Here is a 13,131-nt window from a genome sequence, read left to right on the forward strand (position 1 = left end):
AATCATAAATCAGAACCCATAACTATAGAATTATATATCAAGCCGGAGCATAAAATAAAATTCCAATTGACATCGGAAAAAAAAAAAAAAAAACAATAACTGTGTGTAAGAGAAAGTAAAAAAGTCCTAATTCCAATTGGGGCTTCCCTTTGAGCTGTCGGATTATATGATCCAACGGCTAGAACGAACCTCTGATCTCCGCGGTTGTCAGCGATGCAATACATTTTATGCTGTCCGTTCATTCAAATTAACGGTTCAAAAAAAGACACCTCAGCGATCCCAATTCAACAATCCACCGTTGATCTCTACTGTGCACATCGTCGGCCCAAAAAGAAGTGTAAGTAACAATATTGTAACCCAAACCTATATAAGAAGTGGTGAAAATAAAGCCATGCTTGCGCGAGGTGAGGGATGAAGGCCAGCTTTCCTACGCAATAATCTCCAAGAAAATGGTAATTTTCCTTTTTCTTTAAAGATCGTGTTACTTTGCTGAAAATTTTCAATGCATTGTTTCATTACTATCATCCATGCACCTGATTATTCATATATTTACCAATTTACTCGCATTTCTGACCCGGGTTCCTTTGATATTGATGTTGATTGGGTAGACTAGGTTCCATACCCAGTACCCATTCAGATTTGGGGGTTTTTGCCCTCCAATCCCTTGAATTTCGTAGTTGTTCTTGTTAAGGATTGAATCCATGGATAACGGTCTTCGATTTTTACCATCCAATGTTGTGCTTCTCCGTTCGTATCTGTTTCCCAGGATGCGCGGAGAAAATAAGCCAAATAATCCAAACGACTATATTCATTTCTTGCCAAATGACTCTCTTCTTTCTCAGAGTTTAAACGAAATTCTAGAGACATATCCCATACCCAAACAGCATACTATTTCATATTATCAACAACGCAAATACCTAAAGTTGGAACATAAAATGGTATAATTGTGGAAGGAGTCAAGAGAGTTTTGGTCTCCCCAGTAGGTCAATCACAAGTTGGGTTGGGAGAATTTTACGGCAATGCCACTGAATATGCGTACATGCAAGATGAGCATAACACTGGTTTGTCTATGACCAGTTTGGAGGCCGACTTGAATGCAGTGATGAATCACGGCGGCGTAGCTTTGCTACCGGAACAGCTTCAGGTATATCACTTCCTTTCAATTCTTAAAATTTAATTTAATTATGATTTTTTAAATTAATTTTAATCTAAGATTTATTTATTTTTTGTTAATTACAAAAAGCTTGATTGGAGGATCGGAAAAATTTTTCCTCGCCCGCACAAAAACGCGATAATTTTTCATAGTCGGGATTCTTGGGAAGTGCTAACGTTTAATATGAAGGATACCCTGCCAGGCTGCCACCACAGCCAGGAGGGCCAGCAAGGCACTGAGGCCGCACCACTGCCACCCACGGTCGCACCACTGCCGCCACCATTACCCCCAGGCGCTGCAGGATTCCAAATATCTTAGGTTTATTTTCATTGTGTTTAAAGAAGTTTTTAGTTGTTAAAGAAAAGGGTTTTAGTTCTTTTATTCTACAGTCAAACAATTCAGGATTTTGATAAGTGGAATTTGGATGTTTGCCATTTTTCTCTGTTGTTGTGTTGAGGAAAACAAAAATGAGTAATCCAAAAAGTTCAGCTCAAGAAAACTGGACCAAGGGGCTTTAAGCATCTACTACCTTACAATTGTAAGGATGTTTGGACAGAGGACAATGGAAATGACTACTTAAGGCCAGCAAATATGATTGATATGCCGTTAATCTCCGGCAGGAAACACGGGTAATATGAGTAATTACAAGTAATTACTCTTTAAACTTCATCTTGATTATGCATCTTCATGTGATCTTATAACCCTGATAATCAGCTAAAGTGTAGCTTCTCAAAATGAAAGAGGTGCTTCCGGACAAGGTACAGATAGATAGTATAGAGGAATGCAGCCAATGTCACCAGCACAAAGGATATCAAAGTCAACTGCCAGAAATCCTGAAAAGCAATAACATGAATGGAATAAAGTTATCAAAGCAGATTTTCTATGCTTTCAAATTGTAATTTTTTAAAAATGCAATTCTAAAAAGATATGTTTTTTCAAAATTCTAAATAAGATCACCTGTGGATTTGAGATGATTATTCCCATGACATAAGTCATCAAATCCAAAATAGACTGCAGTGAGTTCTGAACACCTCCCACAACACCACGATCCGCTTCAGGAACATGATCCTATCCGGGAAAGAAAATGAATGAGAAGACAAGTAGAAGCTACTGGTAAGAGAAGAGAGATATATCTTAAAAAGCATAAACAAATTGCAGAAAATAACTTGTTCACCCATCAAGACGAAGAGTTTCAGAAATTTGCTATGAGAGGAATATTATTGCTGGGTTTTTCCTACCTGCATTTGTTGGAGGACAGATAAGTCAAACATCCACAATCCAAGCCGAGATGTTGCTACACCCGCCATCAGCATATATGCTGCTAAAACACTATTTTTGACCCATATTGAACCAACACATACTAGGAGGCAGGTCCACTGCAAAGAAAACACACGAAGAATGATCCATAAAACCAATAAAGAAAAAAAGGAACTGAAGGTGATTGCATATGGACATGTTACTTCAAAAAAAGTAATAATAATAAACCTAATTTCCAGCAACCAATGACTTGTTTCTTGCCTACTAAATTTTCACCTGAGACCAAATAGACCAGAGTCCTGTTCTAATTGTGGAAATGCGAGATTGTAAGACTGGGTACACAAATGTCGCCGATATTCCGATCACCGCACTTATTCCACGTGCGATAGCAGTAACGTAAGCAGGTATACCTTCCCATTCTAAATCAGCAATCATCAAAGTTCCAAAGCTGCAGAGATAAAATCAGCAAGAACTTATTCAAAATATTGGATCCAGAAGAACTTGTTAATAGTTCATTACCTGAGGACAGTGAAATATAACAAAGCCAGGGCTAGTCCAGGGAGCACAACATCTTGTTGAAAATATACTCTCCATGCATCAAGACAAGGGATCCATTGAATTATCTTGCTTTCCCAGGTGTTCACAGTCAATGGTGAATTGCCTCCATCATGAGAAAGCAAGCTTTCTCTCTCCTGGGAAGTTAGTGTGCTCTCTTCCACAACTTCGACTGGTGAAAGCCTTGAGATCCTCCTTTCACTGCTTTCACCTAAAGCTGGTATGCCATTATATACAGAGATAAAAAGCCAATATTCCACCCAAATGGATATTGCATTCCAGAGTGCCAAAGCCACAGCAGATGCTGTTAGTGATACAAAGCTGATAAGGAAGCCACTTAAAACAGGACCAAATAGCTTGCATATTAGATCAATTCTTCTGATAATTGAATTTATCTTAGTTAGCATCTCTGGAGGATGGCCTTCTGATATCACAACCACCCTGTAGATTGGAAATAATTAGTATCATCGGTTAAGAGTTATCAATCATTTTGTATGCTCTTATTGCAGCCAAGAAGACAAAGGAAAAGAAAGAAACAAAGATGTTACAGCAGCAATAAGATTATTATAATGGAAAAGGCCAGTTTTTGGATTGGTTGATGTAAGATGCTAAATTTATTTACACTTTTTCCTTCATCGTCACAGCAGCCAACGAAACAATACTAGGCCACAAACTGATAACGAGGATTACAAAAAGATGAAAATGTTTCAAACTTGTACACTTGAAAAGAATTACCATTCTCTTTCAATCAAGATGGTACCCGCGAGTGTTGAAAGTGCTGCAACCGCTCCGGAGACATTGGTTAATAGCACAAGTGAGAGGAATGCTGTGTAATTAGTGGACTTCAAGGTTGAGAATCTCAGTAATGCAATCACTGTGCACCCAGCAATTATAAAAGATAAATTCTGAGCTACCAACCATATTCGGAGAACCTGCCAATAGAAATTTAAGATGCAAATTTATATATCAATGATTAGATTTGTCCCTAATAGAGAGTTCAACCTGCATATTCATACAAATCCATATAAATCAGTAAGTATAGATTATCATATCCTAGTTTCTTCATGTCTCATCCTGTACACAAAGACGAGTTTTTTTAAGCATATCAAAATGAGGACAGCTTAGAGGACTAAATTTTTCTCACTTTCTTTCTCTATTCTTCTAAATTTTACCAAGCAACAAGCAATTTATCAAAGCATACAGAAGAGACCAGTGGATATTAACTATTAAGGATGCAATGAATTGATAAATTCAATATTAGAACAGAATTATTAAAGGTCTTCTTATCCTCTAAGAATTCTGTTATAATATTCAAGTCTAACACTTTGGAGATAGTCTCTGATCCACCTCATTTTTCTCCCTCCCCTCTGGATCTCATTCCATACAACAATTCAAAAGGTTGACAATTAACTCCAACTCCTAAGCTGATGGCCAAGGGAATCCATAAAGACTGTTCACTATGCTTGCTAAAGTGCTAGTCATAAATAAAATTAATACACAAAATAATTTGGGTCTTCTTAAAGACTTTATAAAATTGGTTCTATTGATGTTCACTGTCAAATGCACACAAAAAAAGATGGTGAGCAAACCTTTACATATGTCAACCTATCCACCCATTGTCCAACGAGGGGACCAAAGAGCACAGTTGAAGCAGATTCTACCACACCATAGAGAGCGGCAAAGAGTAAGGAATCTGGCCAAATGCTGATCATGTATAACCCCACAGAGAATTCCCACATCCTGCAAAGAAGGGAGAATTGAATAAAAGCTCCCTCACAAACACTAGAGTTAGAGGAAGCATGTTGGGGGTGAGAAGCTACCCAATTTGTCATTTGTGGCATGATGGGTGGGCAAAATATAAACAGTAATTTATTGTGTAGTTCATTTGTTGAATTCTCAAGCAGTAATTGGTAATTTGAATGAATTTTCAGCAGCTATGAAACTGCCTCTCACTAGATCAAAATCCATAACAGAGTTCAACCAGTCTGAATTTTTAACACCTAAATAATAAACTATTCTGTAGAAAAAAAAAAAAAAAAAAACCCATAAAGACTCGATGCTTCAATTGACTAATGCTTTAAACCCCACTCAGACTTGAAACCAAATCTTGATCACTTGTGGGAAAATATACTTATGTGAAAACATTGAAATAGTATATGTGAAAACATTGAAATAAATTCAATTTAATTAAAATTTAAACCTACAGAAACTGAAAGAGAAAAGAAAAATCCCAAGGGCAAAAATTACAAATGTAAAGTCAATAGTAATGGATAAGAGGTAAACCTGGCACCCCATCTGGCCAAAAAGTGGGCCACGTACAAGTGTGTAAAAAGTGATGAAGGGATTGAATCATCCTGAGAAGGAGGTTGTTCTTGCTGCTGGCCAAGAAGTGGCTCTCTCATTATCGCTTCTTCTATCTCTGCCTCTTAATTTCTTTCTACCTTCTACCTTCTGGGTGGGTGCATTAATGTCGTTCTATTGTCATGGACAATGTGGTACAAGTATGTAAAAAAACAAAAGATTGCTTGGTTTTATATATATATATATATATTTTTTTTTTTCCACCAAACACAATAAAATATAGAATTGACTTCTTATTTATAAAAAAAAAAAATATATATATATATATATATACCTGTGTCGCTGGGGCGACTGCACAGTCACCACTATCTGATTGGGATGGCCATGCAGGCTTGCAGCCATGTTTCTCTGATCTTTATTACTATTATTATTTTTAATTTTTTTTAAATAATAAGTTACTCCCTAATCCTTATTATTTGTATTTTGAATGATCTGTTAATATATATTTGTATTTTTAAAAAGTGTATTTTTTATTCTGAAGAAGAAAGTATTTTCAAAACACATTTCTTTCAAACGAGACAATGACAAATGACGATGGAAATTGGAAAGGTAGATATTGCTTGACTTGCTGTTTAGATTCTCTGTTTTTTCTACCTTCCCCACATCCTCCGGCACAAAAATAATAAATTTAGAGAGGGGAAAACAGAGTATCCGATGTAATTTGTAGTGACACAAGCCGGGTTTAAAATGTAAAATCAATTAGTTTCTATAATTAATGATCATATTATGTTATGTCATTAATTAATTATAAATTTGTTCCTATGCTATGATCTTTTATAGCCAAATCAAATGTATGAATCATGAGAATGACATGATATGATCTGTAAACTGTGGGAAAAAAAATATTTATTGCATTTCAGTTTTACATCATGAATAAGTTGTAAATTAAAACGAGAACAAATGTTAGAGGAAAAGTACGAGAGTGTTTATTAATGTAACATTTTGTGATTGATTAAGGGGCAATATATAAAATTATATGTTGAACCTTTATTTTTGACACCGACTATATAGAGGGTTAAATGCGTTTTAAAAAACGCACAATTTTATCAAACATTAAACCGCATTTTTAAAAGTCGCACATTATTTTTAAATTGCAAATTTTAAAATCACAAACTCAATGTGAACACACTAACAAAAAAACCAAAACACACAAAAAAATCTTCGATGCATGTGCATTGTATAATTAAACACCGAAACCTAGGAGCTAGATCTTAAACTCAGCCTTAAAACTAGGAAAATTCTTGTTTTTTTTTTTTTTTTTTTTTTTTCTAATTGAAAAAGGTGGGAAGGGGCGACCAGTGTAGTTTTTCCCCTTGGGCGTTACCATCGGGGTTCCCACCCGCTGTGGAATGTTCGGTTTGAGTCATAGCTACTGCCTGGTAAGGCGAGCCCGTCACCACAACCCCACAAAGGTGTGAGCCAGTAGAGCCCCTTCAAAGTAGCATCTGGTTCACGCATCTACTACTGCAAGCGGATTCGAACACGCGACCATTAGGATGAAAGGAATTCTACTACCAACTCAACTACCACTCTTGTTAATTATCTCCAATTGATCATTAATTTGAGTCTTTCTTCATGGCTACCTCTGTTGTCGGGCTCAAGCTGATGACTTGCTTGGTGTTAATTGTGTGCATAGTGGAAATTGATGAGACTTTTAAAAATATTTTTGAATCAAAATCTAGTAATTATATATTATATATATATGGAGGACTTTTAGTATTATTCTTATGGTATTTTTTTTATGTAACAAGTTTCTAACTCTTTTATGCAGTGGTGGAGCCACATGTTGGCTAGAGGTGGCCGTGGCCGCCCAATAAATTTTTTTTGAAAAAAAAATTAAATAGGTTCATCATTAATTTATTAAGATTTTTTTTTTCCTAAATTGGGCCTCTCCATTATCCTAAAAGCTCATTTGTTTAGTTTATGTTTATGTTTTTTCTAAATTGGGCCCCTCCATTCTCCTAAAAGCTCATTTGTTTTTTTTTTTCTCTAAATAAGGCCCAATGCACTGCAGCTGGCCCCTCCATATTAAAAAAAAAAAAAAATTAGTTTATGTTGCTTTTGGGCCTTTGGCGGCTGCATGCTCTGATATTATATATTAAAAAAAATTTGTTTTCCCCTTTTCTCAAATCTCAATTTCACGCACCTTCCTCTTTTCCCTCTCTCCGGCTCTCCCGCTCACTGCCCTCAGTGGCTCAGTCCGACAGTCCCTCTCAATGTGAAAAAAAATTTTAGGACGCAAAAAAAAAAAAAAAAATTAGGATGCGAAATTTTTTTTTACGGCCCCTACATTTTATGTTTCTCTTGCTTGTAAATGTGTTGCAGAGTATAGTGAGGTTGATGAAGGGTAGTGTGAGAAGAAATGGGTGCTTTTGATTAGAAAAAAAAGGGGTGCTTTTGTACCCCTGATGGTCCACTATATTATAGCTTTGTCCTAATTTGTTGTAAATCATGAAGTTAATGAAGATGGGTCTTATCGTAATTAATTCATTTTTCTTTTAGCTTCTTCGTACGTACTATGCCTACGTAGGGAGGAGGATCAGTGTTCTGTTAATTTTGTTCCTCCTTATCACGTGTGTTCATTTGAAATAGTATTGCATGTCTAGCTGTTAATTTTGTTCCTCCTTATTACGGGTGTTCATTTGAAATAGTATTGCATGTCTAGAGCTAGTCATCAAATTGATGTTTTGTTTGCGTATATCTGGCAGATACCAATTGGCCAAAATCATCCCTGGATTAAGGCCATGGGAGGTTTTAAGCGTAGAACAAGCAATGGATCAGATAACATATCGTGGAGAGTGGTATCGTGAACCTCTTGGTACATTCACAACGGGTCCTCCGTACATCAATCATTGGAATACGGAGTTACGGACGTCAAGGTGAGACTTGCTTCCTACTTCAGGTTTTGATTAGTTCCTTTGGCCCGCCTGAGCTCTATGGTTATGTTAAACTTTAAAATAGCAAAGCTTAAAATAAAGTTCTTGATCATTAATTAAATTGATTGTAGTCAAGGGTGAGACTTGCTTCCAACTTAAGGTTTTTTAATTGGTTGTTTTAGGTTGCTCGAGATTTGCATATTGTTGCTAAACTGTTTTGAATTTGCCTGAATCCTCTCCTTTAGAGTGCTCTATCTAAAAGATAAGGGACTAATTAAAGCATGTGCCTGTATAATCTATATAACCTTCTATGGGTTCTTTTGTTGCAGAGGTTGTTTAATCTTTTCAGCTACCTTACCACCCGAGTTTACAGCAAATTGGAGAAGACAATTCCGGGTTTTAATTCCATAATGGAGAAAGTCGAGGCTGATGTTACTGCAAGGCAAGCAAGAAGGAAAGCAAGGAGGGAGGCAGTGAAGAGAGCTGAGTAGAAGAAATGTTTGTAAGGTCGAGTTCAAAATAGCATGAGGAGATTTCATAGTTCTACCTTCCCTTCCTTTCATGTTGCAACTTATGCATGATCTTTCTGCTGTAAAACTGAAACGTTTGTATATTCAAAATGGAAGTGTTCGATGTACTTCATGTAGGGCACTTGGATTGTTCTGATTCAAATTCAAGCCTATTCTTTTGTTCACATGGGATGGGAGGATGGCAAAATCAGATGTAAAATGTTTGAAAAATCTTGGTCTTGTTTGAAAATACATATATTTTAAAATTTTGATTTCTGAAATGTGATTTTAACAGTAAGAACATGACACAGTTTTCTGATGTTTTATTCCCTGGAGATATATTTGGTATATCTTGTCTTAAAAACAAAAAAAAAAAAAAAAAAAAAAAAAACTTCCTAGTTCCATCCCCCAAAATGTGATCTTTTAAAAGCTAATCAAATAATATAGAAATTTGGCTATCATAATAAAGGTGAGTTACGGGGCTCACTTGTTTTAGGTAGGTAGGTTTCACATTTTAGGTTGTTCTAATAAGTCGGTTGCGCAACTCCTCATTTCCTTGGTTCGGTCATCCCCATCTTGCAAATTGGTGGTGGCCAAAGCCATCCCTAAGGGCCAATCACCAAAACAATTTTAGGGTTGGCCCTTGGGGCAAAACCATCCCAGGCCAAACGAGGGTGGCCAAGCCACCCCAGCAGCTTTGGGGGTGATTCGGCCATCCCCAAAATGGCTAGAGGTGGCTCGCCACCCCTTTTTTCCAATTTTTTTTCTTTAAATAATTTTTTTTTTTTTAAAAAAAAATTAATTAGGTAAATTACAACCGTTCACCAACAACAATTGAAGTCTATTGGAGTTTCGATAAAAGAGATCAAGTATACAATTTCCTAGACCCTACTGTCGCCTCCAAAATCCAGTTGAGGATTCAAAAAGATGTGAGATTGGCTATCAAAGTGGCTAATGGTCAAATGGTGCATACGAAGGGTTACTGCACAACTCTATCCGTGAAGTTGCAAGGTATACTACTATCATTGCTGACTTTTATATTTTACCTCGAGGAGGTTGTGATATGATTTTGGGAATTTATTGGTTGAATTCCCTTGGCCTTATAGTTTGGGATTTTGCTAAGTTGACAATGGAGTTTTCTCTTTTATCTCAAAGACTTATTTGGAAAGGCCTAAATCCAACTTAATCTTCTTTAGAAGATAGTAATACTTTTTTCTAGATTGCCTAATGATAAGAAATAAGGATTAGTATTGCAATTGATGCCCTCTACCAATTCTTCTCCCAGACTGGAAGTGACTACAGTTTTTGCTGCATTGTTAAAAGAGTTTAGTGTAGTGTTTGACGAACCAAAAGGTCTGCCGCCAGTGAGGTCTCATGACCATCAGATAGTCTTAAAGGGGAATACTCAACCGATATGTGTTAGGCCATACCGGTACCCTCATTACCAAAAATGGGAAATTGGGAAGATTGTTCAAGACTTGTTGGAGTCAAGAGCAATCAGACCTAGTCAATCTCCATTCTCTTCCCCTGTTTTATTGGTATGAAAGGCAAATGGTAGTTGGCGCATGTGCATGGATTATTGTGCTTTAAAGAAGGCGACTACTAAGGACAAGTTTCCTATTCTGGTTGTGGATGAATTGTTGGATGAACTCCACGGTGCTCAGATTTTTTCTAAACTGGATCTCAGATCTGGTAATCACCAGATTAGGGTCAGACCCGAGTATATACCTAAAACAGCCTTTCGAACTCATGAGGGCCATTCCGAGTTCTTAGTTACGCACTTTGGATTAACTAATGCTCCTTCTACTTTTCGGCCTTATCTAAGAAAGTTCGTTTTGGTGTTCTTTGATGACATCCTAGTGTACAGCAAGGATGAGAAGGATCATTTGATGCATTTGAGGTTGGTTTTGGAGACTTTAAAAGTCCAACAGTTGTTTGCTAAGGCTGTAAAGTGTAAATTTGGCTGTGGAGAGATTGAATATCTCGGTCATGTGATTTCAGTAGAAGGTGTCAAGGTTGATCCAGCCAAGATTGAAGGAATGTTATCTTGGCCAATTCCTAAGTCCCTCAAGTCTCTAAGGGGTTTTCTAGGCCATACATGGTACTATAGAAAATTTATTCGAGCCTATGGTCAAATTGCAGCCCCATTGACTACTTTGTCGAAGAAAGATTGTTGTGTGGAGTGATGAGGCTACTGTTGCATTTAATCAGCTTAAGGAAGCAGTGACTACTCCTCCGGTTTTGATTCTATCGGATTTTTCCAAAGTTTTCACCATTGAGTGTGATGCTTCAGGGGTAGGAATAGGAACTGTCTTGATGCAGGACTCTAGGCCAGTGCCTTCTACAGTAAAGCTTTGAAGGGGAAAGCTCTTAATTACTCCACTTATGAAAAAGAGCTATTGGCCTTAGTTTCAGCTGTTACAAAGTGGAGACCCTATTTACTAGGGCAAACTTTTAAGGTCAAAACTGATCATCAGAGTTTGAAATTCTTGCTAGAGTAGAAAATTGGTACTCCTCAGAAGAAATGGATTACTAAATTGTTGGGCTATGATTTTACAATTGAGTACTAGGTGGGGTGGGACAATGTAGTAGCTGATGCTCTATCCAGAAAAATGGGAGAAGGGGTTGGGGCTGAATCTATTCCAGAGGGTACACTGCTACTCCTTACATTTCCTAACCCAACTTGGGTACAAGACATCACAGATGACTATTTACAAGATTCTAGTTTACAGCAACTCATCCTGGATTTGGAGAATGGTCTTAACTCTAATCCCAAGTTTAGTCTCCGAAGTGGGTTTATGTACAGCCCTTACTAGCCCTAAAGACTCGTATACTACATTTGGTTCATGAAAAAGCCCTATTGCGGATCACTCGGGGTACCAAAAGACCCTACACCGAGCCAAGCATGATTTTTACTGGCCTGGAATGAGGGCTGACATTAAGCACTACATCAAGCATTGTGAGTCTTGTCAAAGGAATGAGCATGAGACTTTACTTCCTACAGGCCTTCTCCAGCCACTACCTATACCTACTCGAGTTTGGGCCAAGATTTCCATGGACTTTGTTGAAGGGCTACCTTTATCTCAAGGTAACAATGTAGTCATGGTGGTAGTGGACCATCTCAGTAAATATGCTCACTTTATTCCCATTTTGCATCCCTTTACAACAATTGTGGTTGCTAATCAATTTATGCATCATGTTTTCAAGCTACATGGCATGCCAGTTTCAATTGTTAGTGACATAGATGTCATCTTCACTAGTTCCTTTTTGCAAGAATTGTTCAAGCTTGAAGGAACCAATTTATCAATGAGCACCGCTTATCACCCACAGACTGATGATAAAATGGAGATAGTTAATAAGTATTTAGAACATTAACTAAGATGATATGCATGGCACAAATAAAATATAACAAAGAAAAATTGGACAGTTAGATACATACCTTCACAAAAAGTTTGGAGCATATTGTAGCTAAGTCAACCTCGGTTGATGAATTGCCTTCACCTTGAAATGAACTCTTTTGAATAATGTTGTTGAGAGAGGAAATTAGTTCATTGTCAATTACTTCTTTTCCTTTATTGAACTCTAAGTACAGTGCCATGGAGTTCAACTTGGCCTAAAACAAAAAACAAAAAATCAAATAACAAATGACAACAAAAAAGAAAATACTAAAAAAAAAAAAAATCATTCAGATACCTACTTAGATACATACTTTAAGTAATAAATTGATTGTTTGATCGCCAAAAATGGCACCGCCATCGGCTTTCACTTTGTCACTGCAAATGCATTGCAGCATGACACAAATTGCATCCCCAACAACAACAACATCCGGGTTGGCATTCGGGTTGGAATCTAGGTTGGCATTCCGATTGATTACAATGTAGATAATTTCCAAATACTTGATTGCAATATCCAAGAGATTTTGAGTCAATTCCAAATTAAAGGTTATGTGACAGACTCTATTTCCTCACGAAATACATATCCACCCTTGGCTATTGGATAAAGAGACGAAATAGGTCTCATTTGAAGAACGACAATGGCCACAAATATGATACTATCACTTATAACGGCAATGCTGACAATCTATATTGATAGTAGAGGTCTACATCTATTTTAGACTAGAATCTAAGACCAGATTGATAGTTATGTGGACAATGTCATCATAGCTACTATATACAAAAGGCATAGCTTGATTTCCTCATATTATTGGAAATAAGCTCTTATTGAGATCTCGAGTTTGTTGAAGATGAGCTCTTACTGAGATTTCAAATGTGATAATATAAAATATGATTTATTTAATTGAATTGGGAGCGTAATAAGTATGCAAAGTTAATGATAATAATAATAATAATAATAATAATAATAATAATTATTATTATTATTATTATTATTAGCGTGAGAAACACCCGCCAGGAGTTGGGCT

The 13,131-nt window shown here is 36.7% G+C and overlaps 2 protein-coding genes across 3 annotated transcripts; one reads left to right on the forward strand and one right to left on the reverse strand.

Annotated features, from left to right (window-relative positions):
• Window positions 1-390: 390 nt before the first annotated feature.
• On the forward strand, window positions 391-1,587 carry LOC132162632 (uncharacterized). Of its 2 annotated transcripts, XR_009438238.1 has the most exons (3): window positions 391-452; window positions 1,078-1,144; window positions 1,244-1,587. XR_009438238.1 is itself a non-coding variant. In XM_059572910.1 (2 exons), exons 1-2 carry the CDS (start codon window positions 1,040-1,042, stop codon window positions 1,469-1,471), a joined length of 333 nt encoding a protein of 110 aa, XP_059428893.1. In that variant the 5' UTR covers window positions 585-1,039; the 3' UTR covers window positions 1,472-1,587. The 2 variants fall into 2 exon arrangements, 1 of the variants encoding a protein (XP_059428893.1); XM_059572910.1 differs by lacking the exon at window positions 391-452 and having other exon boundaries at window positions 585-1,144.
• A 50-nt stretch (window positions 1,588-1,637) lies between these two features.
• LOC132162631 (solute carrier family 40 member 2-like) lies at window positions 1,638-5,437 on the reverse strand. Its single transcript, XM_059572909.1, has 8 exons — window positions 5,249-5,437; window positions 4,555-4,705; window positions 3,701-3,897; window positions 2,930-3,406; window positions 2,687-2,858; window positions 2,392-2,529; window positions 2,111-2,221; window positions 1,638-1,986 (listed from the first exon to the last, which is right to left on the reverse strand). The coding sequence occupies exons 1-8, from the start codon at window positions 5,365-5,367 to the stop codon at window positions 1,864-1,866; spliced, it is 1,488 nt and encodes a 495-aa protein (XP_059428892.1). The 5' UTR covers window positions 5,368-5,437; the 3' UTR covers window positions 1,638-1,863.
• Window positions 5,438-13,131: the final 7,694 nt, after the last annotated feature.

The sequence above is a fragment of the Corylus avellana genome, chromosome ca9, assembly GCF_901000735.1.
Source record: "Corylus avellana chromosome ca9, CavTom2PMs-1.0".
NCBI lineage: Eukaryota > Viridiplantae > Streptophyta > Magnoliopsida > Fagales > Betulaceae > Corylus > Corylus avellana.